Source organism: Salvelinus alpinus, chromosome 4 (assembly GCF_045679555.1).
Source record: "Salvelinus alpinus chromosome 4, SLU_Salpinus.1, whole genome shotgun sequence".
NCBI lineage: Eukaryota > Metazoa > Chordata > Actinopteri > Salmoniformes > Salmonidae > Salvelinus > Salvelinus alpinus.
The window spans coordinates 57186797-57214264 of record NC_092089.1 but is presented as its reverse complement, the minus strand read 5'-3'; the positions used below and the strand labels follow the sequence as shown (position 1 = coordinate 57214264).

At 41.3% G+C, this 27468-nt stretch overlaps 1 protein-coding gene across 1 annotated transcript in view; it reads left to right on the top strand.

Moving 5' to 3' along the window:
- The window catches only part of LOC139574025 (receptor-type tyrosine-protein phosphatase U-like), a 198019-nt gene that overhangs the window by 147070 nt on the left and 23481 nt on the right, over window positions 1–27468 (top strand). The window contains 3 exon segments of the mRNA XM_071398144.1: window positions 19066–19380; window positions 23332–23457; window positions 24831–24988. Coding sequence (XP_071254245.1) covers window positions 19066–19380; window positions 23332–23457; window positions 24831–24988 — 599 coding nt within the window.

Here is a 27468-nt window from a genome sequence, read left to right as displayed (position 1 = left end):
TTGGACTTGTGATTTCATGAAAATTATATTATATGATATCCCTGTCCCGTTAGGCTAGGCTATGCTAGTCAGCTTTTTTGATGAGGATGCTCCCGGATCCGGGATGGGTATTAAGTAAAGTTAACCAAGTTTATTGACAGCTGCATTAGACAAAAACATTTTCACACAAGCACTGATGTTTAACCCTTCCTCCTAGGCTGTGTCTCCTCCTACACATCTGTACAAACATTGTGTATTTACTGCTAGGCAGGCCACTAAGTGATACGGGCCATAAACTTTTATTTCTCCCTTAACGGGACCTGACCTTATCTCGACCCCCCTTCATCACTAATCCATGGCTCTCTCCCCCTATCAATGCCTGCCACATGTGATCGCTTTCCAGCAGTCAATATTTCAATAGGATACCTGATATAATGTAAACGTTATACATTATCCTCTCTCCCTCAGTGAAACGAATAAGTATATTTCATATTCTCAGAACCCAACAGCCCCTCTTGAACAATAGCTTCCTACTGTTCAACTTACTTAAACTTGGAAATGACTTACAAATTAACAAACAATGACAATAAAACATGAACAAAAAAGAATAAACATAACAGTATTAACAATGTGGTAAGCTATACATAATTATATATGCATGAAAACCAAAGTCTGAGACCATGACAATTCCCACTCTCTCTTCACCTGACTATGCCTCCAGGATACTTTTCTGCTGGATTCCACAAAAATGAAAGCCCTAAAAAGCCTCCTCATGCTTTCACCCAGTCTTCCCCTTTCCGGCCCCAGGTTCCGAGAGGTGTTCCCAAGCCATGTCATTTTCACTTTGTTCCCCATCTCCTCCATTGCCACCTGATAGGCAAGTGTGTATCCCTAATCAATGCTACATCCTCTTGATGCACTGTATAGACTTTCACATCAATGCCCCCAAAATGTTGTTTAGAGTACAATTAAATAAACAACAATGTGGTTAACCCAACCCAATAAAGCAATAAAGCAGCTAACCCAACCCAACTATGATGTTTAAAGTAGCTCCCAGACCCAACCCATCTGCATGACTTACAGTGGACTCTAGTCTTTCTCTCTCTTTGGTGTCGCTTCCTCTGCCATGGCGTCTTCAAGCTCACCCATTATGCAGCTGGACCTCATGTCCCATAAGAACTATGCACCCATCGAGGAGAGGCATGACAAACTTTACCACTGTAAGGAGCACTATGTGTAGATCAGACCAACGATGTCCCAACCCCCCCGCCTGGTGTATCTTGATGTACACTCAATCTCCAGTTTTCAGCCCGTGCCCTCGGTTATCTCCTGCTCCTCATGTGCGGCTTTCACCTGAGGATATGCACACTGCAACGCATTGGTCATTTCCTGACAACATAGACTCCCACCTTATGGCAAGATCACTAATTTGTGGCATTTGAATGACAGCCCCCGTTTCCCATCGGCCTCCCACTTACCAGCTACCAAGCCATGTGGCATGAGTCCTCATGAAATGATATCCCAACAATGCTACTAAAGTAACCCCTGCTACTACTAACATGGCCCATGACTATAGCCTCCATCAAATACTGTCCCTACAACGACTGCCGTGAGAATAACAACTGCATGTAATCTGTCAAGTAATTCGCCGGCTGATTAGAGATTAATGAGTTGGAAGAATGACCAACCTAACAAAACTGAGTCACAGGTTTCTTGTCGTGCTTCTACACCTGCATTGCTTGCTGTTTGGGGTTTTAGACTGGGTTTCTGTACAGCAGTTTGAGATATCAGCTGATGTAAGAAGGGCTTTATAAATACATTTGATTTGAAGTTTACCATAGTGTCTGAAATGCCACCACTATCTCTTCTACTCTCACCATGATCTGGGTATGTGTAATGTTCAATTTAACTTCATAATAGTCCCTATATTGTGCACAGTTAGCTGTCCTCCCTCTCCTATGAGCTATCTCCTGTAACAATATGCATAGTCTCTGGGAATGATACCCCTCTATCACCTGAGTCCCCTCAGATCTCCACCGCAGTCACATTCCATACCACTGAACAACACTATTTAAACATTCTGTCTCTAACACAGGTCTTGTGTACCTCACCTTCTGCTACAGATACATTTGCACATATATCATTCCATCTAACCCATAACACAATAGTCACTACTCCTAATGCACTTCTACAGTTATAAACATACTAAACATTCTCAAATCAATTAGTCAATATACATCAGTCCCTCCTCTGGAACAATTATCACTCTGATGTTCCACGAAACCTAAAAACATATTGACTTGAAAAGGAAAGAGAAAAAAAGTTTAACTTCACACCACCCTTGATGCAACTATCCGTTGTTTCGTCCATCCGTTACATTCTATACCCATGTGATGCTGGTCTCCATGCCCTCTCCTGCATTTTCATCCTTGGATTTTATCGCAAAACACAGACTATGAGCCTTGTATGCAATTAATTGTACCGTATCATCCAGCAATGTCTATGTATCGATGCGATTTAACATTACAATTCTGATGGCATGGTAAAACAAAAGAGAACAAAGAAAACCTTAATGGTTGACCCAATCCTCCTGTCGGAGGATACTTAAAAACCTTTCAGTGATACCCATCCCGGATCCGGGAGCATCCTCATCAAAAAAGCTGACTAGCATAGCCTAGCCTAACGGGACAGGGATATCATATATTATAATTTTCATGAAATCACAAGTCCAATACAGCAAATGAAAGTTAACTTCTCACGAGTCACCATCCCGGATCCGGGAGCATCCTCATCAGTAAAAAAGCTGACTAGCATAGCGCCACAAGTAAATACTAGCCTGTTATGGCTCAAATATCAGCAGTGAGTATCAGCAGTGAGTAACCTGGAAAGAGGTGGCCATTTCAAACGGCCTCGTACTCAATTCTTGCTCGTACAATATGCATATTATTATTACTATTGGATAGAAAACACTGTCTAGTTTCTAAAACAGGTTTAATTATTTCTCTAAGTGAAACAGAACTCTTTTTACAGCCCATTTTCTATCCGGAAGTGAAATTTCCAAGAAGCTATGTCTCTCTTCAAGATACTCTCTATAAAAGGCCTTGGCACTTAGGACTGTAGAAACACGTCACACGCCTTCCCCTGGGTGTCATGCGGAAGTGAGAGAAGAAATGACTTGATTATCTCTGTCAGGGACTGAAAACAACATCTTGGAGTGAGAAGTGCGCACTTTATTTTTTTTTCTGGGCGCGAAGTAGGAACTGGACTGCGCTCCTGGAAAACCCTCGTTATAGGTGAATATGACCTCCGGCTTCGATTTTATTTGATACATGTCACAATATCATCCTAAAGTATGTTTTTTCAATATACTTTAATTATATTATTGAAATTTATTCTGGACTTTAGACGTGATGCGACGCAAGAATTTTGTCAAGACGGAGAGGTTAGCACGGCATGGCCAGTGTGCTTGCTAATTCAAGAGGCACATCGTTCGTTCTGGGTCCAAATGAAGACGGTTCTGAACAAAGGACCCTTTGGAGAACATTCTGATGGAAAATCAACAAAGATAAGGACCCAATTTGGGATGCTTTTTCATATATCTGTCGAACTGTGCTATCGCTAGCGTTTGACTAGAATCAATGCTGCTGTGTGTTAGCTATTGTAGTAAGCTAATATAACGATATATTGTGTTTTCGCTGTAAAACACTTCAGAAATCGGAAATATTGTCTGTATTCACAAGATCTTTCTCTTTCATTAGCTATCCACCATATATTTTTCTGAAATGTTTTCTGATGTGTAATTAGTAGTTGACGTTGGTGTCTGTATTTTCTCTGGCTACTGCCGTGCGATTTCTGACTGTAGCTATGATGGTGGCTAAGATGGTAGCAGTAATGTAAAACTGATTTATAGCTAAAATATGCAAATTTTTCGAACAAAACATAGATTTATTGTGTAACATGTTATAGGACTGTCATCTGAGGGAGTTTTTTCTAGGTTATTTAGGTTGGTTCTAGGGTAGTTTGGTTAGCTTTGTGCATGCTACTTGCATGCTACCGTTGCTGTGAAAAATGTCTGTCTGTCTTTTGTATTTGGTGGTGAGCTAACATAAATATATGTGGTGTTTTCGCTGTAAAACATTTAAAAAATCTGAAATATTGGCTTTATTCACAAGATCTTTGTCTTTCATTAGCTATCCACCATATATTTCTCTGAAATGTTTTCTGATGTGTAATTAGTAGTTGACGTTGGTGTCTGTATTTTCTCTGGCTACTCCCGTGCGATTTCTGACTGTAGCTATGATGGTAGCAGTAATGTAAAACTGATTTATAGCTAAAATATGCAAATTTTTTGAACAAAACATAGATTTATTGTGTAACATGTTATAGGACTGTCATCTGAGGTAGTTTTTTCTAGGTTATTTAGGTTGGTTCTAGGTTAGTTAGGTTGGCTTGTGCATGCTACTTGGATCCTACTTGTGCTGTGAAAAATGTCTGTCTCTTTTTTATTTGGTGGTGAGCTAACATAAATATATGTGGTGTTTTCTCTGTAAAACATTAAAAAAATCGGACATGTTGGCTGGATTGACAAGATGTTTATCTTTCAAATGCTGTATTGGACTTGTTAATGTGTGAAAGTTAAATATAAAAAAAAAATAGATTTTGAATTTCGCGCCCTGCACTTGAGCTGGATGTTGTCAGAGGTGTACCGATATCGGGCTTGCAGCCCTAACAGGCTAGCATATAAATATCATGAAATCACAAGTCCAAGACACCAAATGAAAGATACACATCTTGTGAATCCAGCCATCATTTCCGATTTTTTAAATGTTTTACAGCGAAAACACAATATGTATTTCTATTAGCTAACCACAATAGCAAAAGACTCAACCGCATATTTTCACAATTTTTTTACCGCATAGGTAGCTATCACAAATTCGACCAAATAAAGATATAATTAGTCACTAACCAAGAAACAACTTCATCAGATGACAGTCTTATAACATGTTATACAATAAATCTATGTTTTGTTCGAAAAATGTGCATATTTCAGGTATAAATCATAGTTTTACATTGCAGCTACAATCACAAATATCACCAAAGCAGCTAGAATAACTACAGAGAGCATCGTGAAATACCTAAATACTCATCATAAAACATTTATGAAAAATACATGGTGTACAGCAAATGAAAGACAAAGATCTTGTGAATCCAGCCAATATTTCAGATTTTTTAAGTGTTTTACAGCGAAAACACAATATAGCATTATATTAGCTTACTACAATAGCCAACCACACAACCGCATTCATTCACCGCAAAGGTAGCGATCACAAAAAAACAGCAAAAGATATAAAATTATTCACTAACCTTGACAAACTTCATCAGATGACAGTCTTATAACATCATGTTACACAATACATATATGTTTTGTTCGAAAATTTGCATATTTAGCGGTACAAATTGTGGTTTTACAATGTGAATACGTAGTCAAAATGCACAAAATTGTCCGGAGAAATCTTGGACAGTCACCTCATCTAATCAAATAACTCATCATAAACTTTACTAAAAAACACATGTTGTACAGCAAAGGAAAGATACACTAGTTCTTAATGCAACCGCTGTATTAGATTTTTTTAAATAACTTTATTACGACATACAGCTTACGTTATAGCAAGACAGCGCCCAAAATAAGGGCGGAAAATATGATTAAACATTTCCATCAGAAATACGAAATAACATCATAAATTGTTCTTACTTTTTGCTGAGCTTCCATCAGAATCTTGTACAAGGAGTCCTTTGTCCAGAATAATCGTTGTTTGGTTGTAGAATGTCCTCTTCTCCTGTCGAATTAGCAACCAAAGCTAGCCATGTGGCGCAAACGTGCCCAACTTCACATAACGCAAAGAAAAGAAAATTCAGAAAATCGCAATAAACGTTCAATAAACTGATATAACTCGGTTTAAAATAACTACTTTGATGTTTTTATCACATATATCAAATAAAATCAGAGCCGGAGATATCTAACGTCTATACCGAAAGCTTTTCAGAACGCAATCTGGGGTTCCTTCTCGCGCCTTCCAAGACAATGAAAATTCGAGACACGTCATTCCAAAAGCTCTTGTTTGGCCTCAGATGAAGCTAGACACCCCATTCCACCTCTCACTGCCTGTTGACATCTACTGGAAGGCGTATGCAGTGCATGTAGATCCATAGATTTCAGGCAAATTAATAGGAAGGCCCTGGAACAGAGCCTCAATTTCAGATTTTTCACTTCCTGACAGGAAGTTTGCTGCAAAATGAGTTCTGTTTTACTCACAGATATAATTCAAACGGTTTTAGAAACTAAAGAGTGTTTTCTATCCAATAGTAATAATAATATGCATATTGTACGAGCAAGAATTGAGTACGAGGCAGTTTAATTTGGGCACGATTTTTTACAAAGTGAAAACAGCGCCCCCCTATTGACAAAAGGATAAACATCTTGTGAATCCAGCCATCATTTCCGATTTTTAAAATGTTTTACAGCGAAAACACAATATATATTTCTATTAGCTCACTACAGTAGCCAAACACACAACGCAATTTACTCCCCGCAGAAATAGCTTGCACAAAACCGACAAAATAGAGATAAAATTAATCACTAACCTTGAACAAATTCATCAGATGACAGTCTTATAACATCAGGTTATACAATACACTTATGTTTTGTTCGAAAATGTGCATATTTAGAGCTACAAATCCTGATTATACATTGTGAATACGTAGCATCGATTCACCAGAATCTCCAGAGATATTTTGGACACTCACCTAATCTGACCAAAGAACTCATCATAAACTTTACATAAAAATACTTGTTGTATGGCAAATGAAAGATACACTGGTTCTGGCTCTGGGGTTCCGCAGGCGGAACTCCTCCCACATTCCACTGAAAAGGCAGAGCGCGAAATTCAAAATATATTTTTTAGAAATATTTTACTTTCACACATTAACAAGTCCAATACAGCATTTGAAAGATACACATCTTGTGAATCCAGCCAACATGTCCGATTTTTAAAATGTTTTACAACAAACACACCACGTATATTTATGTTAGCTCACCACCAAATACTAAAAAAGGACAGACATTTTTCACAGCACAGGTAGCATGCACAAAGCCAACCTAACTAACCAAGAACCAACCAAACTAACCAAGAAACAACTTCATCAGATGACAGTCTTATAACATGTTATACAATAAATCTATGTTTTGTTCGAAAAATTTGCATATTTGAGCTATAAATCAGTTTTACATTGCAGCTACAATAACAGCTACCGTCAGAAATAGCACGGAAGCAGCCAGAGTAATTACAGACACCAACGTGCAATACCTAAATACTCGTCATAAATCATTTCTGAAAAATCGATGGTGTACAGCAAATGAAAGACAAAGATGTTGTGAATCCAGCCAATATTTCAGATTTTTTAAGTGTTTTACAGCGAAAACACAATATAGCATTATATTAGCTTACTACAATAGCCTACCACACTACCGCATTCATTCATCAAGGCACGTTAGCGATAGCAATAGGCACGTTAGCGATCGTAACAAACCAGCAAAAGATATATAATTTTTGACTAACCTTGATAAGCTCCATCAGATGACAGTCCTATAACATCAGGTTATACATACACTTATGTTTTGTTCGAAAATGTGCATATTTAGAGCTGAAATCAGTGCTTACACACTGTGCTAACGTAGCAGCTTTTTCCCAGAATGTGCGGATATTTCTATTAGACTCTCACCTATTCTGACCAAATAACTATTCATAAACATTACAAAAAAATACATGTTGTATAGAAAATGATAGATACACTAGTTCTTAATGCAATCGCAGTGTTAGAATTCTAAAAATAACTTCTTTACGACATAAGGCTTACGTTATGGCGAGATAGTGACCAAAACCTGAGCGCAAAACTAATAGTACACAGTTCGACAGATATATGAAATAGAATCATAAAATGAGTCCTACTTTTTATGAGCTTCCATCAGAATGTTGTACAAGGGGTCCTTTGTCGGGAACAATCGTTGTTTGGTTTTAGAATGTCCTTTGTCCCTCTTGAATTAGCAAGCGCACTCGCCAAGTGGCACGAAACTCCCCATCGTCAACAAACACAGACAACGCAACACGCCTAACGTCCCGAAAAAATTGCAATAATCTAATAACACTATATTGAAAAAACATACTTTACGATGATATTGTGACATGTATCAAATAAAATCAAAGCCGGAGATAGTATTCGCCTGTAAAGACAGCTTTTCAGAAGGCAATTACAGGTCCCTCCACGCGCCTTCCAGAAAACCTCAAATGGAGGACACGTCATTCCAAGAGGGTTCATTCCATCTCAGGCCAAGATAATCAACTCATTTCTCCTCTCACTTCCTCTTGACATCTAGGGGAAGGTGTATGACGTGCACGTATAATCATACGTATCATGCCCATTTATAGGCAGGTGCTTAAACAGAGCATCGAATTCAGACTTTCCACTTCCTGGTCAGAAAGTCTGCTGCCAAATGAGTTCTGTTTTACCCACAGACAAAATTCAAACGGTTTTAGAAACTAGAGAGTGTTTTCTATCCAATAGTAATAATAATATGCATATTGTACGAGCAAGAATTGAGTACGAGGCTGTTTAAATTGGGAACGATTTTCCCCCAAAGTGTAAATAGCGCCCTCTGGTCCTCATCAGGTTAATGCAACCGCCGTGTTAGATTTTTAAAAATAACTTTACCATAACAAACAGCTTGCGTTATTGCGAGACAGCGCTCGCCAAAACGGCAGAGAATAGGAATCAACATTTTCCACAGAAATACGAAATAACATCATAAATTGTTCTTACTTTTGCTGAGCTTCCATCAGAATCTTGTACAAGGAGTCCTTGGTCCAGAATAAATCGTTGTTTGGTTTTAAAATGTCCTTTTCTTCTGTCGAATTCGCGCCACAATGCTAGCCAATGTTGATGACGTTCCCATTTTCTCTCGACGCAAAGAACGGAAAACTCCAAAAGTCCCAATAAACGTTGAATAATCTGATAAAACTCGGTTGAAAAAACATACTTTACGATGTTATTATCACATGTATCAAATAAAATCAGAGCCGGAGATATTCGCCGTGTAAACCGAACGCTTATCAGAAGACAATATCGAGGTGCTTCGTGCGCCTTGGTAGAGAAAGGAAATTCCTGACCTGCCACTCCAAAAGCTCTTGTTCGACCTCAGATCAAGCTAGACACCCCATTCCACCTTCCACTGCCTGTTGACATCTAGTGGAAGGCGTATGCAGTGCATGTATATCGATAAATATAAGCCAGTTGAATAGGCAGGCCCTGAAACAGAGCCCCATTTTTTAAGAATTTTCACTTCCTGTCTGGAAGTTTGCGGCCAAATGAGTTCTGTTTTACTCACAGATATAATTCAAACAGTTTTAGAAACTTGAGAGTGTTTTCTATCCAATAGTAATAATAATATGCATATTGTATTATCTAGAATAGAGTACGAGGCCGTTTAAATTGGGAACGATTTTTTCCAAAGTGAAAATAGCGCCCCCCTATTGACAAGAAGTTAAAGATAAGGTTTCTAGAGACTCCCTAGGCCTAATACATTTTAGCAGTGCCCATACCCCTCACTGTTTGAAAGCAACTCTCTCTCACTGTATCCGAATCATTACTACAACCCAAATTCAGAATGACAGTCCTTTTTCATGGCCGTTGATAATGTCCGATTTCACTATCCAAATAGATACATCCATTTTTCCCACGTACACGAGTCTCTCACCTGAGCCGTTATCTCTCTCCACGCTCACTCCACACGTGCAGTCTCAGCACTCCTGCCGCCCGTACCCAGGTTTTGCTTGGACTCAGATTGGAGTGTTTAAAAGTTACTGTCACATTGAACGCCTTTGTCGCTCTTTCTTCAGCCTGTTAGGGAGGGTTTTGAGGTTCACACACACTGTTTGTGGTCAAATTATTCATACCATGCATTAAGACACCATCTGACTTCACCTTCCATGATAACCTCAAGAGAGGACAGGTCAGAATAACAGTTTAGTTCAATTGATTTCTGTTTCAGGAAATCCAGACAAGCATTGACTATATGACAAATTATTACATTCCCAATTTCTTAATAACATTATCTCTACGTCAAATGTCAAAGAGCAAAACAACATACTGTTACTGTTAAACCATTTCCAAATTAGTTCATACTCCCGTATTTTACTGGCGACCTCTGGGAAGAGTTACCAGATCAGGAAGTTAGCACTCTAACCCATCGGGGAAACCCACACTCCATAAGGCCCAATCTGGGGAAATTTGAATCGAAACAAAGACAAAAATGAAATCAGCAATACACATATCTGTTACGCCCGTTGTTGCAATGAGATCAAGGTGCAGCGTGGTAGGCGAACATCTTACTTTATTTTAAAATGAACACCAAAAACCAACAAAATACAAAACGAATGTAAAGTTCTGCAGGCTATACAGCAACTAACAAAATCAAGATCCCACAAACTAAGGTGGGCAAAAAGCTGCATAAGTATGATCCCCAATCAGAGACAATGATAGACAGCTGCCTCTGATTGGGAACCATACCAAGCCAAACAAAGAAATAGGAAAACTAGATTGCCCACCCAAATCACACCCTGACCTAACCAAATAGAGAAATGAAAAGGCTCTCTAAGGTCAGGGCGTGACAATATCACAATCCATTTGGAGTAACTGTCATCCCTTATTAACATATATTTTTCCTTTTATATGCAGACTGAACAAAGTACATTTGTATATTTACCCAAATACCAGGACCACAGGGAACTGATAATTTCCCCTTCGAACACGATTCACATTGTGATTCAAAACATGTTAAATCAAAAGTAAACCAATTCAAATAACCAATCAACTTGGAATTACAACTCTTGATAACTCCCTAAGGAAATAATAGTGTCTCATACAGTAATGGTAAAATAGAATAGAAACTGGTGTTTCTCATTCATTTTATAATTAAATCCCACCTGTTTCGATCATTTCTAATGAGATTGATCAGGCCTCACCAGACAGTCAGGATACAGGGCATTCGACACCATTGAATATTTCCTCTCCCTTTTCTTTCCCTGTCCTTCAGAAACCCGTTTCAAAACCTTCCAAACATTTCCATCCTTCTGCATAACCAATTTTTAACTGAATTGAAAAGACTCCATCCAAACCCCATCCCACAGTATCAACACCACTAATGCATATTCATAGCCGGTAAGTTGTGTGTGCGTGCTGGTCTGTGTGTGGTAAACCGTAGGTACAAAACACACATGTACAGGCCTCACTTATCTGGAACTCTGTTTATGGCCTACTCCATAATTTATGTTTATTTTATTTAGCATGTTCTCTTCTCCATAAAAAAGCACCACAATGTTCATGAAGTAACTAAAAAAAATGTAAGTTCATTTCAGGATTAGTAACCCCTTTGCTAATTCCTCGCTACCCCACCACCCTTTTGTACATCTAGAAATCTATTTCAGAATAAGACGACATAAAATGTAAATCTATTTCAGAATAAAACCACATAAAATGTCTCATGAGATCAAAAAAATACAAGGTTTTCTGAGTTTGCAAGGAGTGTTTGGCCAGATAATTTAAATGTGTTACTTATTTAGAATCCATTCCTCTTGCATTTCACTTAGATTGTTCAACCCAAAATACTTTTTCCTGTGGCAAATTTAGCCAATTTCTCATCATAAGGAATCCGCAATACTTGATCCTTGCATCTATTGCAAAGTTGGGTAAGACGTGATCTCATACGTCTTCCTTCACATAGAAACTTTAATCTCTATTAATTTAACTTCTTGCAACTATAGGGGGTGCTGTTCTGCATTAGCATATTTGGGTCTCCAAATTAAACTGCCTCGTGCTAAATTCTTGATCGTACAATATGCATATTATTGTTATTATTGGATAGAAAACACCTTCTAGTTTCTATAGAAGTTGGAATTTTGTCTCTGAGTGGTACAGAACAATATCTACAGCACTTTTCATGACAGGGGTCAGATTTCAGAAATTTTTACCCCTGATCTGGAGTCTGTTTTTAAGGCGACAGTGAATGCTATGAAGAAACCGACACTGCCTACGTCTTCCTCTGGGTGTCTGTACGTCATCACGTTTTGAATGGAGTCTATTGCACAATCCCAGCCCATATAAAACCACAAAACGTGGGAGCACCTCCCTCTCTTCTCCGCGCGCCACAAGCAAGATGGACATCGGACCTGCCTCATTCCAAATCGTTGTTTAACTAGTTATATTTCTCCGGTCATGTTTTCAGTCGTTATAGTTGTTAAAAACATCATAATGTAGTTAATTTGAACCGTTTTATAGCAATTTATATCCGTTTAGTGCGATTTTGAGGAATTTCTTTGTCGTGCCCTTTTTAGCTTTGGAAACGTTTCGGGGTGTCGGTCGTTGGTGGTGGACATTTCGAAGGACAGAGGACATCTATCGACCAAAAGACGTTTATAACATAGAAAGGATACATTGCCCAAGAATCTGATGGAAGAACAGCTCAAAGTAAGCAATATTTAATATGATAAATCGTTGTTCTGTCGAAATATTTTAAACGCATATTTCGCCATTTTGTTTGTTATCGCGTCACTTGGCGAACCCTGTATTGAAAAGTAAGGATAATTTAAAAAATGTAAGTCAGCGGTTGCATTAAGAACTAATTTGTCTTTCGATTCCTGTCAACCCTGTATTTTTTAGTCAAGTATATGATTAGCTTTCAATTAAACTAGATCACTCTGATAGATGACGTCAGACATATTGAGGCTTGATTTCCTAGTATTTTTATTGTGTAACCACGGTTTTGTATGGCTAAATATGCACCTTTTCGAACAAACTGTATATGTATGTTGTAAAATGATGTTACAGGAGTGTCATCGGAAGAATTCTGAGAAGGTTAGTGAAAAAATTAATATATTTTGGCGGTGATTACGTTATAGCGCTCTTTGGCTGGAATCGATGCTCTGGTAACGTTTGCACATGTGGTATGCTAACTTATCGATTTATTGTGTTTTCGCTGAAAAACGCTTAGAAAATCTGAAATATGGTCTGAAATCACAAGAACTGGGTCTTTCCATTGCTATGCTTTGTCTATTTTCATGAAATGTTTTATGATGAGTAAATTGGTCATACACGTTGCTCTATCTAGTAATTCTAGTCGATTTGTGATGGTCGGTGCAATTGTAAACTGTGATTTCTACCTGAAATATGCACTTTTTTCTAACAACACCTATCCTATACCATAAATATGTTATCAGACTGTCATCTGAAGAGGTTTTTTATAGGTTATTGGCTATCAATATCTTAGTTTAGCCGAATTGGTGATAGCACCTGAAGGAGTAAGAAACTGATGGAGTTAGAAAAGTGGTGTATTTTGCTAACGTGTTTAGCTAATAGATTTACATATCTATTTATTCACAAGATCTGTATCTTTCATCTGGTGTCTTGGACTTGTGATTTAATGATATTTAGATGCTACTATCTACTTGTGAAGCTATGCTAGCTATGCTAATCAGTGTGTGGGGGGGGTGGGGGGTGATCCCGGACCCGGGGTAGAGGCTCGTGAAAGGTTAAGAGAGAAACGGAAAATGGGGAGCCCCTCTGTCGCGCGCAGGAAACATTCAGAGGACACCTGACTAGTTATGAAACATCTCGCTCATTTTTCAAAATAAAAGCCTGAAAATATGTCTAAAGCCTGGCCACAGCCTGAGGAAGCCATTGGAAAAGGAATCTGGTTGATACCCCTTTAAATGGAGGATAGCCGGGCCAGGAAACACAGATAAAAAAATATATAATCACTTCCGGGTTATATTTTCTCAGGTTTTCGCCGGCAGAATAAGTATTGTTATACTCACAGACAATATTTTGACAGTTTTGGAAACTTTGGAGTGTTTTCTATCCTAATCTGTAAATTATATGCATATTCTACGATCTGGGCCAGAGAAAATGTCAGTTTACGTTGGGAACGTTTAAAAAATAAATAAATCAATCTGACCCCTAGCGCTTAGAGGTTTTAAACAGTCCAAAATCATATTACACAATTATACAAACAGTATCATACTCACTCATTCATCTTATACAACAATTAGATGTAAACCTCATATCTGAGGCTATTATATAAACAGCGGTATGGTAATGTAGCCACACAGTCTCCCATGAGTTTCCCCAAGTTGTAACAAACGGACCAGTTCGTAGCTGGATTCTTCACCGATGTTTTATACTTTCTTCGGAACATGACATTTGTTCGTACCTCAAGTTCTGTGAGGTGGAAGAAATCCCTTTGTTCTCTATGAAAGTGTACCCTCTGCTATACTGCGTGGCCAGGGTCTTCTACTCAGGAATTTACGACCTCTCTCTGACCACAGCAGCGTAGTTGTAGGGGGCAGGGAGAGGCAGGGAGAGGCAGGGAGAGGAGGATGGAGCTTGCTGTACCCAAACAGGCAACGTCATGACAACATGATTAAAGACCTTACTCACGTCGGCCTCGGAACGCGAGATCACCCAGTCCTCTGGGTCGGTGATGGCCCTCACACCCGGCACACTTTTACTGTTTACTGTGTTTTTCCTTATACACTCCATATGAATTATGCCACTTTCATTACTTATTACTTAGGCAGGGGAAAATGGGCATGGGTGCTCTCTGATTACAGGCTGTTAGTTCTTCCTAAGTAAGATGGTCAAGTGGATCCCTTTGATCCTGTAAATTCACCCAACTGACATTCCTTCTGAAAGGATCCATGCAATGTATGCCAAATACAACCTCTAATAAAACCTCTACCTATATTTTGCTCATGCTGTATCTATCACAGAGCCCAGATAAAGCCAATACCAGCCAGTATCACTAAGATCAACATTTCCCAGATCTATTATTGATGTGGTGCATTAATGATCCAAATATTCTGTTCATATAGACTTATGTAATTAGGGTGAAATGCTTGTTAATGTTCATCAAAGGGAATAGGTGCAAAATATTCTGTTTTTACTTTTGTTCTCCCAAAGGTTCATAACATTTGTGTTCATTATGCAAGAGGCTGGCCTAATTTTTCCAATTTGTTATTGAACTCTTTGACTATTTCAGAGTGATGTTAAACTATTTTAACCTGTCTATGACAGGGGTTCCTCTAGCGCCACTCCTCCCACATTCCACTGAAAAGGCAGAGCGCGAAATTCAAAAAATTTTTTTTTTAAATATTTAACTTTCACACATTAACAAGTCCAATACAGCTAATGAAAGATAAACATCTTGTGAATCCAGCCAACATGTCCGATTTTTTAAATGTTTTACAGCGAAAACACCACGTATATTTATGTTAGCTCACCACCAAATACAAAAAAGCACAGACATTTTTCACAGCACAGGTAGCATGCACAAAACCAACCAAACTAACCAAGAACCAACCAAACTAACCAAGAAACAACTTCATCAGATGACAGTCTTATAACATGTTATTCAATAAATCTATGTTTTGTTCGAAACATTTGCATATTTGAGGTATAAATCATAGTTTTACATTGCAGCTACAATCGGAAATAGCACCGAAGCAGCTAGAACAATTACAGAGACCAAATTTAAATACCTAAATACTCATCATAAAACATTTATGAAAAATACATGGTGAACAGCAAATTAAAGACAAACATCTTGTGAATCCAGCCAATATTTCCGATTCTTTAAGTGTTTTACAGCGAAAACACAATATAGCATTATATTAGCTTACTACAATAGCCAACCACACAACAGCATTGATTCGTTAGGCACGTTAGCATAGCGAATAAACCAGCAAAAGATATTAATTTTTACCTTCTCAAACTCCATCAGATGACAGTCCTATAACATCATATTACACAATACATATATGGTTTGTTCGAAAATGTGCATATTTAGAGCTAAATTCCGTGGTTATACATTGTAAACATGTAGCATCTTTTTCCCAGAATGTCCAGATCTATTTCTGACACTCACCTATTCTGACCAAATAACTATTCATAAACTTTACTAAAAAATACATATTGTATAGGAAATGATAGATACACTAGTTCTTAATGCAATCGCCGTGTTAGAATTCAAAAAATAACTTCAGTACGACATCCAGCTTACGTTATGGCGAGAGAGCGCCCAAAATCTGGACGCAAACTAATAGTAAACAATTTTCGACAGATATATGAAATAACATCATAAATGGGTCCTACTTTGGATGATCTTCCATCAGAATGTTGTACAAGTGGTCCTTTGTCCAGAACAATCGTTGTTTGGTTTTAGAATGGCCTATTTCCCTCGCGAATTAGCAAGCAAAACTAGCCAAGCTCTCCTTCGTGAACAAACGCAGTGAACGGAACACGCCAAAACTCCCGAAAAAAATTCAATAATCTGATTAACTTCTACTTGCACACCATCCCGGATCCGGGAGCACCCCCCACAGTAAAAAAGCTGACTAGCATAGCCTAGCATAGCGTCACAAGTAAATACTAGCATCTAAATATCATTAAATCACAAGTCCAAGACACCAGATGAAAGATACACATCTTGTGAATCCAGCCATCATTTCTGATTTTTAAAATGTTTTACAGGAAAGACACAATATGTAAATCTATTAGCTAACCACGATAGCAAAAGACACAACTTTTTTTTCCACCATTTTTTTCCTGCATAGGTAGCTATCACAATTTCGACCAAATAAAGATATATATAGCCACTAACCAAGAAACAACATCATCAGATGACAGTCTGATAACATATTTATTGTATAGCATGTGTTTTTTTAGAAAAATGTGCATATTTCAGGTATAAATCACAGTTCTACATTGCAGCTGCAATCTGAAATAGTGCCGAAGCAGCCAGAATAATTACAGAGACCAACGTCAAATACCGAAATACTCATCATAAAACATTTCTGAAAAATACACAGCGTACAGCAAATGAAAGACCAACATCTTGTGAATCCAGACAATATTTCCGATTTTTTAAGTGTTTTACAGCGAAAACACAATTTAGCATTATATTAGCTTACCACAATAGCCGGAAACACAAGCCGTTTACCAGTAGCAAAGGTTAGCGATCGTAACAATCCAGCAAAAGATATATAATTTTTGACTAACCTTGATATACTTCATCAGATGACAGTCCTGTAACATCATATTACACAATGCATATAGGTTTTGTTCGAAAATATGCATATTTAGCAGCACAAATCGTGGTTATACAATGTGATTAGTAGCAACATTTCAGGCAATCTGGCCGGCGCCATCTTGGAGAGGCACCTAATCTAATCGATAACTAATCGTAAACTTGACTAAAAAATACAGGTTGGACAGCAAATGAAAGACACATTAGTTCTTAATGCAACCGCTGTGTTATATTTTTAAAATTAACGTTACTCGACATTCAGCGTGCGTTACAGCGAGACCATGCCTAAATCAATGGCGGACTAATAATTTTACATCTTTCCACAGATATACGAATTAACATCATAAATAGCTCTTACTTTTGGATGATCTTCCATCAGAATCTTGGGCAAGTGGTCCTTTGTCCAGAACAATCGTATTTTGGTTGAAAGATGTCCTCTACTCCTGTAGAAATTAGCTGCTAACGCCGATGTACCGGAGAGGTGCCCAACTCGTGATAACGCCTGACAAAGAAACTCCAGAAAATCGCAATGAACTGCTATAAACTGCTATAAGTCGGTTTAAATTAACTACCTTATGAAGTTTTTAAGACAAAAAACAAATTAAATCAGAGCCGGAGATATAGAACTGCTAAACCGAAAGCTTTTGAAGATGCCATGCCGGTGTCCCTCATGCGTCAGGCGCCTCGTCGAAAAGGTCGGTACTTCCGTTCCAAGAGGTTTTATACTCCCCCAGATGGTGCTATCCGCTCCATTCAAAGTCTCACCGCTTACTGACATCTAGGGGAAGGCGTATGCAGTGCATGTAGCCCCATAGCTTATAAGGGAATTTATAAACCGACCCTGGAACAGAGACCTCAATTTCAGAAATCTCACTTCTTGACAGGAAGTGTGCTGTAGAATGAGTTCTGTTTCACTCAGAGAAATAATTCAAACGGTTTTAGAAACTAGAGAGTGTTTTCTATCCAATAGTAATAATAATATGCATATTGTACGAGCAAGAATTGAGTACGAGGCAGTTTAATCTGGGAACGAAAACTCTTCAAAGTGTAAACAGCACCCCCTATTGAGAAAAGGTTTTAAACTATATTGAAAAAACATACTTTACGATGATATTGTCACATTTATCAAATAAAATCAAAGCCGGAGATATTACACGTCTATAGGGAAAGCTTTTCAGAAGCCAAAGCTGATGTCCATCCCGCGTCATCCTGAACAGAGGAAATTGGGGTCCTGTCATTCCAAGAGGCCTCTTTTCACCATAGAAATACCTATACACTCCATTTCACCTCTCACAGCCTATTGACATCTAGTGGAAGGCGTATGAAGTGCATGTATAGTCATAAATCTCAAGCAAAATGATAGGGAGGGCCTGGAACAGAGCCTCGATTTCAGATTTTTCACTTTCTGACAGGAAGTTTGCTGCAAAATGAGTTCTGTTTTACTCACAGATATAATTCAAACGGTTTTAGAAACTTGAGAGTGTTTTCTATCCAATAGTAATAATAATATGCATATTGTACGAGCAAGAATAGAGTACGAGGCCGTTTAAATTGGGCACGATTTTTCCCCAAAGTGAAAATAGCGCCCTCTATCCTCAACAGATGCTTCTAACTGAAACTGTCAATCAATGTACCAATATTGACAGAGAATAACGAGTGGCCAATCTGTCATTACACGCTGTTTCTCCACCCTCACTTTCTCCCCTTCTCTCTGTCCGCCTACATCAATTCCCTCTTTCCCTCTTTTTTCTTCATCACCTATTTTTCACCTATCTCTCCTCACCTCACCAATCTCATAAATTCTCCCTTCATTAAATCTTTATATCCCTCCCACTTTTCTTCCTCCCTCCTCCCCTCCATTTTCCCTCCCTTTCCACCTCCCTTCCGTACTCCAGACGTTGAACTCGGTCACCCCTCACCTGGACGTGGAGGAGTGCAGCATCGCCCTGCTCCCCAGGAACCGGGAGAAGAACCGCAGCATGGACGTGCTACCGCCCGACCGCGTCCTGACATTCCTGGTCACCACCGAGGGCGAGAGCAACAACTACATCAATGCGGCACTCACTGATAGCTTCCACCAGCCCGCCGCTTTCATCGTCACCCCTCACCCGCTCCCCGGCACCACCGCCGACTTCTGGAGGTTGGTGTTCGACTACGGCTGCACCTCGGTGGTCATGCTCAACCAGCTCAACCAGTCCAACTCTGCCTGGGTGAGCTATATATATCAATATTTATGTATATTAAGATATACTGTATGCATGTAATAGATATGTATATGTATATGTTAATGAATGCAGTTTATTAGGAAGGGACAGTGTTCTGTTGATGAATCCGCATTTCACGTTTGACAGTGAACAATGCTGCAGATCTGAGTCTGAATCTAGTTCTACTGGCAGTGTCTGGGATGCTGTATCTTAGCTCAACTCTTGCTCCTGTGTCCATAGTGCTAATAGCAGAAGACTTAGCCAGTCAGAGCCATGCTGCTCTGCCATCACTTAGTCTCTGTATAAGTGTGTGTGCTTTTGGATTTGTTCTTTCAAATCAAATCAAATTCAATCAAATCAAAGTGTATTTGTAACTTGCGCCGAATACAACCTTACAGTGAAATGCTTACTTACAGGCTCTAACCAATGGTGCGAAAAAAAAAAGGTGTGTTTGTCTTTGTGTGTGTAGGTAAGTAAAGAAATAAAACAACAGTAAAAATACATTTGAAAAAAGAGTAGCAGGGCTATATACAGACACCTGTTAGTCAGGCTTAGTGAGGTAGTATGTACATGTAGGTATCGTTAAAGTGACTATGCATATATGATGAACAGAGAGTAGCAGAAGCGTAAAAAGAGGGGTTGGCAGGTGGTGGGACACAATGCAGATAGCCCGGTTAGCCAATGTGCGGGAGCACTGGTTGGTCGGGCCAATTTAGGTAGTATGTACATGAATGTGTAGTTAAAGTGACTATGCATATAAGATAACAAGAGAATAGCAGCAGCGTAAAAGAGGGGTTGGGGGGGCACACAATGCAAATAGTCCTGGTAACCATTTGGTTACCTGTTCAGGAGTCTTATGGCTTGGGGGTAAAAACTGTTGAGAAGCCTTTTTGTCCTAGACTTGGCAACCCGGTACCACTTGTCATGCGGTAGTAGAGAGAACAGTCTATGACTGGGGTGGCTGGGGTCTTTGCCCCAGTGATGTACTGGGCCGTACTCACTACCCTCTGAAGTGCCTTGCGGTTGGAGGCCGAGCAATTGCCGTACCAGGCAGTGATGCAACCGGTCAGGATGCTCTCGATGTTGCAGCTGTAGAACCTTTGGAGGATCGCAGGACCCATGCCAAATCTTTTTAGTTTCCTGAAGGGGAATAGGCTTAATCGTGCCCTCTTCACGACTGTCTTGGTGTGTTTGGACCAATCTAGTTTGTTGTTGATGTGGACACCAAGGAATTTGAAGCTCTCAACCTGCTCCACTACAGCGCCGTCGATTAGAACGGGGACGTGCTCGATGCTCCTTTTCCTGTAGTCCACAATCATCTCCTTAGTCTTGGTTACATTGAGGGATAGGTTGTTATTCTGGCACCACCCGGCCAGGTTTCTGACCTCCTCCCTACAGGCTGTCTCGTCGTTGTCGGTGATCAGGCCTACCACTGTTGTGTCGTCAGCAAACTTAATGATGGTGTTGGAGTCGTGCCTGGCCATGCAGTCGTGGGTGAACAGGGAGTACAGGAGGGGACTGAGCACGCACCCCTGTGGAGCTCCAGTGTTGAGGGTCAGCATGGCAGATGTGTTGTTACCTACCCTCACCACCTGGGGACGGCCTGTCAGGAATTCCAGGATCCAGTTGCAGAGGGAGGTGTTTAGTCCCAGGTTCCTTAGCTTGGTGATGAGCTTTGAGGGTACTATGGTGTTGAACGCTGAGCTGTAGTCAATGAACAGCATTTTCACATAGGTGTTCCTTTTGTCCAGGTGGGAAAGGGCAGTGTGGAGTGCAAGAGAGATTGCATCATCTGTGGATCTGTTTGGGCGGTATGCAAATTGGAGTGGGTCTAGGGTTTCTGGGATAATGGTATTGATGTGAGCCATTACCAGCCTTTCAAAGCACTTCATGGCTACGGACGTAAGTGCTACGGGTCTGTAGTCATTTAGGCAGGTTGCCTTTGTGTTCTTGGGCACAGGGACTATGGTGGTCTGCTTGAAGCATGTTGGTATTACAGACTCAATCAGGGACATGTTGAAAATGTCAGTGAAGACACCTGCCAGTTGGTCAGCACATGCCCGGAGCACACGTCCTGGTAATCCGTCTGGCCCCGCTGCCTTGTGTATGTTGACCTGTTTAAAGGTCTCACTCACGTCGGCTACAGAGAGCGTGATCACACAGTCGTCCGGAACAGCTGATGCTCTCATGCATGCCTCAGTGTTGCTTGCCTCGAAGCGAGCATAGAAGTGATTTAGCTCGTCTGGTAGGCTTGTGTCAGCTCGCGGCTGTGCTTCCCTTTTGTAGTCTGTAATAGTTTGCAAGCCCTGCCACATCAGACGAGCGTCGGAGCCAGTGTAGTATGATTCAACCTTAGCCCTGTATTGACGCTTTGCCTGTTTGATGGTTCGTCGCAAGGCATAGCAGGATTTCTTGTAAGCTTCCGGGTTAGAGTCCTGCACCTTGAAAGCGGCAGCTCTACCCTTTAGCTCAGTGCGAATGTTGCCTGTAATCCATGGCTTCTGGTTGGGGTATGTACGTACAGTCACTGTGGGGACGACGTCCTCAATGCACTTATTGATAAAGCCAGTGACTGATGTGGTATATTCCTCAATGTCATCGGAAGAATCCCGGAACATGTTCCAGTCTGTGAAAGCAAAGCAGTCCTGTAGTTTAGCATCTGTTTCATCTGACAATTTTTTTATAGCCCGAGTCAGTCACGAAAAGTATAGCTAAGAACTCTCTAGGCAAGTAGTGTAGCCTGCAATTTATCACTATATACTCTACTTCAGGCGAGCAAAATCTAGCGACTTCCTTAGATTTCGTGCACCAACTGTTTACAAATATGCACAGACCCCCCCCCTCCTCTCTTCTTACCGAAGTGTGCTGTTCTATCCTGCCGGTGCAGCGTGTCTCATGCTAGCTGGATATCCATGTCGTCATTCAGCCATGATTCCGTGAAGCATAGGATATTACAGTTTTTGATGTCTCGTTGGTAGGATATTCGTGATCGTACCACGTCTAGTTTATTTTCCAATGATTGCACGTTGGCGAGTAATATTGACGGTAACGGCAGCTTTCCTAGTTGCCTTCTGCGGGTCCGGACGAGGAATCCAGCTCTTCGTCCTCTGCGTCACTTCCTTTTGCGAATAATTGGGATGTCTGCCCTGTGGGGTGTTTGGAGAATATCGTGTGAGTCCTGCTTGTTGTAGTTGTTGTTGAAGAAATCTTCGTCTAATCCGAGGTGAGTGATCGTTGTCCTGATATCCAAAAGCTGTTTTCTTCCGTAAGATACGGTTGCAGAAACATTATGTACAAGATAATTTACAAATATCGCGGAAAAAAACACATAATAGCACAATTGGTTAGGAGACCGTAAAACGGCGCCCATCTCCTCCGGCGCCATTTTGTCCGCACTGCATTGTGTTTCTTTGATCTCTTACCACATTGATATTGTGGAATCAGTAACACTCCTCGCTTCATTTCAGTAACTACAGATTCAGCTGTCACCTTTAATTCCTACCCCCAAGCTATAACTCAAGGTTTCTCTTTTTAGGTATCTCACAGTGTCTGCCTGACTCTCTCTTAATACCGGCCCACTTCTCTGTTGCTCGCTCTTGCTCTGTCTCTCTCACACACATTCACATTCACTTTGTCTCTTCCTCTCACACTCTCCCTCCCCCTCTCTCTTTCTCTCTCTCTCTCTGCACTCACTCTGTTTCATAATTATGTGAGAACCCTTCCTTTCAGAAAGGTCTGCTAGTTTTTGTTACAGTACCAGTTCCAATCACATGCCGTTGGAACACATTTGGAGTCGTCACAGGGTGGTTTTGGGGGTGAATTGATTCGACTCTTGACAGTGATCTATAGGTCCCAAAGATGCCAAATTAGCTATTTTCTCCTCCTCCTCCTTTTTTCACTCTACCCTACCTCCCTGTCTCTCTCTGTCTCTCTCTTTCCCCTCCTCTCTCTCTCTAGCCCTGTGTCCAGTACTGGCCAGAGCCTGGTCTACAGCAGTATGGGCCAATGAAGGTTGAGTTCCTGTCCACGTCAGCTGACGACGACGTCATCACTCGTCTGTTCTGTGTCAAAAATGTGACACGGGTGAGTCACTAAGAGCATGTATACACACACACACACACACACACACACACACACACACACACACACACACACACACACACACACACACACACACACACACACACACACACACACACACACACACACACACACACACAGTAGATGCGTTCAACCCTATAAAACAATCTCCCTTTTTTAATTTCCTGCTTGTCATTACATTTATGGGCATCTTCTTCCTGCCGGGATACTAAGGGGGACTTTGACCATAATGCATGTCACATCCACAATGTGTGATATTGTAATAGACTCAAATGCAAATTTTCTCCCCCTTTTTATTGGTTCATAAAGCATGTCACAAATTTAAATCAAGTACCTGACGTAGAGAATCAGGCAGAACTCATGAAACAGGCTTCATGTCAATCCCAACTGAAGATGACAGCTCTGTTGTCAAAGTACAGGGAGTACTGGTGTTGTCAAAGTCCCCCTTAGTATGCCGGCAGGAAGAAAAGGAAGATGCCTATCAATATTCCCTCCCTACCTCTGTGAAGAATAATAGAGACTTTGTTTGGTGTGCGTGTGCATGTTCGTGCTTGTGCGTATGCCTACGTGCCTTCGTGTGTGTGTCTTAATTATCTCCGTCTGTCTGTCAGAACGGTAGAAAGATCTAAGTTTGTGTACATTGCTGTACTGTGTGTGGGTGTGTAAATGAATAGGTGTGTTGCATCACTGTCAACCAGACTGACCCCTCCATGCGAGGCCTGTCCCTGCTGGCAGGGTGTGACAGGAGGTGTCCATAACCACCCTCATAGAGTGGCATTCTCCTTTCCCCAATCTACCCCTCCTGTCATCCCTCCTCACCTACACTACCTCTCTCTACCTCTCTCCTCCACACTGCACTGTCAAACAGCACCTCACACAACCTGGAAGAATCCATCCCACAGATAGCATAGTGTCGGGAAATGGTGTGTTTGTCTGTGTGAAACGAGGGTGTGTGCAATTGTTTGTGTGTGTGAAATAGGTCCATAGAAAATCCCACTTCCATGATTGTAACTTCTCCTTGCATCCTATTTGTTTGTGTTAGTCCAATCTGCATGACTTACAGTGCATCCCTAGCTCCTTACTTGTAGGGCTGGAGGCCGTTACAGCTGTCACGTGTGCCCCTGCAGCAGCAGAGTGATATTAATGCAGGTGCTGGTTTGGGCTATAGCTCTGAGCACACATGGACATCTCTCTTTCACACCTCAGGTCCCAGTCTCACCAGCAGAGCTATAAATCTCACACACACTTATGGACACACATGAACGCGCACACGCAGGCAGGAACTCATGCACACACACGCATACACACACTCACATTTAGGTCTCATGAGCTTCATGTTTTCTTTCTATCCTTAGCTCCAGGAGGGCCAGCTGGTAGTGTGTCAGTTCCAGTTTCTGCGCTGGTCAGCCTACCGCGACGTGCCCGATTCCAAGAAGGCCTTCCTCAGCCTACTGGCTCGCGTGCACAAGTGGCAGAGGGAGTGTGGAGATGGCCGCACTGTTGTCCACTGCCTGTGAGTATTCCTGACAATCTGACACACACGAGTGCTCACATGCACGAACGCAATCACTGACACACAAACACACACACACTGGTGCTCTCGTGTATGCTTCAGTGCTCGCTTCGAGGCAAGCAACACTGAAGCATACAACTGTGTGATCACTCTCCCCATAGCCGATGTGAGCAAGGCCTTTAAACAGGTCAACATCCACAAAGCCGCGGGGCCAGATGGATTACCAGGACGTGTACTCAAAGCATGAGCGAACCAACTGGCAAGTGTCTTCACTGACATTTTCAACTTCTCCCTGACTGAGTCTGTAATACCTACATGTTTCAAGCAGACCACCATAGTCTATGTGCCCAAAGAAGCGAAGGTAACCTGCCTAAATGATTACCGCCCGTAGCACTCAGTGCTTTGAAAGGCTGGTCATGGCTCACATCAACAGCATCCTCCCGGATGACCTAGACCAGGGGTGTCAAACATACGGCCCGCGGGCCGGAACCGGCCCCCAAGGAGGTTCGATCAGGCCCGCAGGATAATTTGAAAGTGGAAAAAATGCATAAAAGACATGGAATTAATATTTTTAATTCGCTGCAATTCATGGATTATCCGCTAAGGGGCGCACTCTTTCCATCAGAGTAGAAGACAAGCCGCATCACTGAGACAGACTGAAAACAGCAGACGGTATCAATGCGCCATCTGCTGCTTGTTACGACGTTGTTAATACCTTGGTCTCTACCTCTCCGCTACACCCTCATTAGCCAAAATGTCGTTATCCAAACGGAGAAAAGTAGATAAGGAGTGTAGAATTTTCAAAGAAAAATGGACCACGTCCTATTTATTTACAGAGATGCACGGAAAACCTTCGTGCTTGGTGTGTTTGCAACAAGTTTCGGTATTGAAGGAATATAATATTCGACGCCACTACGAGACTCATCACAGCGAAAAATATGACGGCTTGCAAGGACAACTGAGAAGAGATAAGATTAACGAATTGCTGGCGGGTCTGAGGAAACAGCAGTCAACTTTCATCCAGAGCCGAGAAGTCAGTGAAGCAGCGGTAAAAGCCAGCTACCTAATTGCTAGCGAAATAGCATTAGCATCGAAGCCGTATTCCGACGGTGACTTTGTTAAACGATGCATGATGAAGGCGGCTGAACTTGTGCAAACGAGAGTGTCCAATCAGGCCCGCGTGTGGTTTGAGTAAAAAATAAAATGAACTCAGTATACTTTAAAATGACTCAAATCAAATTGAAACAAACAATTTGTAGATTGTGCCCAGCTCGCTAATAATCACCAGAATGAAAGCTAGACATAGAAAATTCCCAGAACGATGGATAGAGAACAATTCAGTTTCCAATTTTGATGTAGAGGAAATGCAACAAATTTTCAATGCGGCCCTCCGGACCTCACTGAAGACCGAATGCGGCCCCCAGGGCAAGATGAGTTTGACACCCCTGACCTAGACCCACGCCAATTCGCATACCGCCCCAACAGATCCAAAGATGATGCAATCTCTATTGCACTCCACAATGCCCTTTCCAACCTGTACAAAAGGAACACCTATGTGAGATTGCTGTTCATTGACTACAGCTCAGCGTTCAACACCATAGCACTCATGAACCTCATCACTAAGCTAAGGACCCTGGGACTAAACACCTCCCTCTGCAACTCCTGACGGGCTGCCCCCAGGTGGTAAGGGTAGGCAACAACACGTCTGCCACGCTGATCCTCAACACTGGGGCCCCTCAGGGGTGTGTACTTTGGCCCCTCCTGTACTCCCTGTTCACCCACGACTGCGTGGCCAAACACGACTCCAACACTATCATTAAGTTTGCTGACGACATAACAGTGGTAGGCCTGATCACCGACAACGACGATATGGCCTATAGGAAGGAGGTCAGAGAACTGGCAGTGTGGTGACAGGACAACAATCTCTCCCTCAATGTGAGCAAGACAAAGGAGCTGATCGTGGACTACAGGAAAAGGCGGACTGAACAGGCCCCCATTAACATCAACGGGACTGTAGTGGAGCGGGTTGAGAGTTTCAAGTTCCTTGGTGTCCACATCACCAACAAACTATCATGGTCCAAACACACCAAGATAGTTGTGAAGAGGGCACAACAACACCTTTTCCCCCTCAGGAGACTCAGGAGATTTGGCATGGGTCCCTAGATCCTCAAAAAGTTTTATAGCTGCACCATTGAGAGCATCCTAACCGGTTGCATCACCACCTGGTATGGCAACTGCTCGGCATCTGAACATAAGGTGCTACAGAGGGTAGTGCGTACGGCCCAGTACATCACTGGGGGCAAGCTTCCTGCCACCCAGGATCTATATAATAGGCGGTGTCAGAGGAAAGCTCATAAAATTGTCAGAGACTCCAGTCACCCAAGTCATAGACTGTTTTCTCTGCTAACGCACGGCAAGCAGTACCGGAGCACCTAGTCTAGGACCAAAAGGCTCCTTAACAGCTTCTACCCCCAAGCCAT